Source organism: Octopus bimaculoides, chromosome 25, assembly GCF_001194135.2.
Source record: "Octopus bimaculoides isolate UCB-OBI-ISO-001 chromosome 25, ASM119413v2, whole genome shotgun sequence".
Taxonomy (NCBI): Eukaryota; Metazoa; Mollusca; class Cephalopoda; order Octopoda; family Octopodidae; genus Octopus; species Octopus bimaculoides.
The window spans coordinates 6,153,939-6,156,199 of record NC_069005.1 but is presented as its reverse complement, the minus strand read 5'-3'; the positions used below and the strand labels follow the sequence as shown (position 1 = coordinate 6,156,199).

At 42.2% G+C, this 2,261-nt stretch overlaps 1 protein-coding gene across 1 annotated transcript; it reads right to left on the bottom strand.

Moving 5' to 3' along the window:
- Positions 1 to 886: 886 nt before the first annotated feature.
- LOC128250824 (metabotropic glutamate receptor 3-like) lies at positions 887 to 2,255 on the bottom strand. Its single transcript, XM_052976810.1, has one exon. It carries the CDS (start codon positions 2,174 to 2,176, stop codon positions 887 to 889), a length of 1,290 nt encoding a protein of 429 aa, XP_052832770.1. The 5' UTR covers positions 2,177 to 2,255.
- Between the last annotated feature and the right edge of the window lie 6 nt (positions 2,256 to 2,261).

The window sequence follows — 2,261 nt, the reverse complement described above, 5'->3', positions numbered from 1 at the left end:
GGGAGAAACGTGGGGGGTAGGGGTGGAGTCTAGTCGATTATATCGACCCTACTGCTTGGCTGATACATATTTTATCGATCTCCCAAAGAAAGAAAGCCAAAGTCGCCCTCGGTGGAATTTGAACCCAGAACGTAAAGACGGACGAAATGCTGTTAAGCATTTTGTCCGGCGTACACACAGTTCTACCAGCTCGCAGCCTCATGAAGGCTTCCCGTGTTACATGGTTATAAATACCGGCGCAACTCAACTTACGTCGTTTCGGGTTACGCTTTTTTCGTTTTTAATTAATGGAAAAAAAAAAAAGACCTCGACTTCACTCGATTTATCCGACTTTAGATCGGCCTTAAAGGACATATTTAAAAGTATTTCTTCTTATTTAAATAACACCTAAAAACTGATATGTGTGATTATATACATCTGTGTTTTGCTTATATTTGTCACTCCATCTGCCACCAAATGCATACCAACATACATACCAACATACATACATACATACATACATACATACATACATACATTCAATAAAAAGGAATACTGGTGGAATGTACCAGTGAAGACCTCAATAAAATGTAAGCACAACAGACCTGATATAGTAATTTGGGAAACTGAGCACACCAGTTGTCAAGCGGTGATGGGGGAAGACAAACAGACAGAAAGACACACACACACATTCACATTTACACATACGACAGGCTTCTCTTCAGTTTCCGTCTACCAAATCTACTTACAAGGCCTTGGTTGGCTCGAGGCTTTAGTAGAAGACACTTGCCACCATAATGCTATGCAGTGGGATTGAACCCGGAATCATGTGGTTGGGAAGCAAGCTACTTACCACACAGCCACGCCTGCGCCTATCTACACACATACATTTCATTCCTGTGAATTTTCAGATGTGCTTCACGAAGACACAGCTTGGATTATAACCCCTTCTATTCACACATGCAAACATACACATGCCTACGCACATTCTGACATACATATCTATACGCAAAATCCATAAATAAAACAAAGATCTTTGCAAAGCCGGATGTATTATTGAGCTTCTTGAATCACTTACCTCTTTGTAACCGTAGTGTATTGGTGAAATATTTTGCACCTGAAAAAATTTGTAGCCCTTGTTTCCGTCTCCTTCCGGGTTGAATTTAAATACGACATCGGAGAATTCCTTAAACTGGACGTTCTTGATATTGTTGAACAGTTGATAATTTCTGTTGGCGGATTTAAAAGCACTACACACTCCCGTATAGTTTACACCACAGAGATCAATCAGCGTCTTGTCTATGCCCAGTGCCACCGCGAACACGCTGTTAACCACATTCAAAACGCTGTCATCTTGGGCGTATTTCTCAGACTTGGTCACCCTATTAAGTGAATTGCTACATTTGGTTCTTAGATTAGTTTTCGGCTTTGCCAGGTAACAGTCGAATAAACCTTCATAATATTCGGTGAACCACGGGTTGTCTCTCTCGTTGTCTGGAATCTTGGATTTGAGGTACTTATCGAATTCTTGGATGTCTATGCCGTCGACAGCTATAGTTACCGAACTAGCTGCAACGCTTTCAACGCCCTCTATAACATCGAGTCTCTGACCCCAAAGTCCTGCTGCGATGAATTTGTAATTATTTCGGATGACTATTGGTTCCCGTTTGAGGACTTTAAGTAATTCGCGGGCATAAAGAACTTCTGCAAAAATGACAACTGTATTTGCGAGCGGTTTATTCAACAGGGTTTTCATGACATTATTGGCGCTGTCAGCCACAGATATTCCTTGTTCTATGAACTGGATAGTTTGGGCCACACAGATTTTGTTTTCCAGCGCATATTCTCGAAATACTTCGGCACCCTTTGCGCCAAAACTGCCTGAAGAATGAACAATCTGGACATAAGGAATATTATAGTGCTTCAGAAAACTTACAATCGCCTTCGCTAGACGATCGTCTGTTGGTACCGTCCGAAGGAAATTCGGAAATTCATATTTGTCGTTCAGTTGTGTAGTCGTAGCCCCGTACCCAACGAGGGGTATTTGCATAGAGCGCAGTATTCGGTCCAAATAAATCGAAGAATCGCTCGTTCCACCGCCAATGTAGGCGTAGATGTCGGCGGGATTCAGATGTACGGTTTTTTTGGCGACCTTCATCATTCCATTGTTTAGGTTAGACACTAAGTTGGCTGCCATCACATCGTTGTCACAACTGTCCAGACCGACGCCTCCCAACTGGACACCCCTCAGTTTGTCTTGGAATATTCCTGCTTTTTTATTA

Coding starts and splice junctions, on each gene's coding strand:
- LOC128250824 (XM_052976810.1), bottom strand. CDS start 2,176: ATGGCAGCCAACTTAGTGTCTAACCTAAACAATGGAATGATGAAGGTC.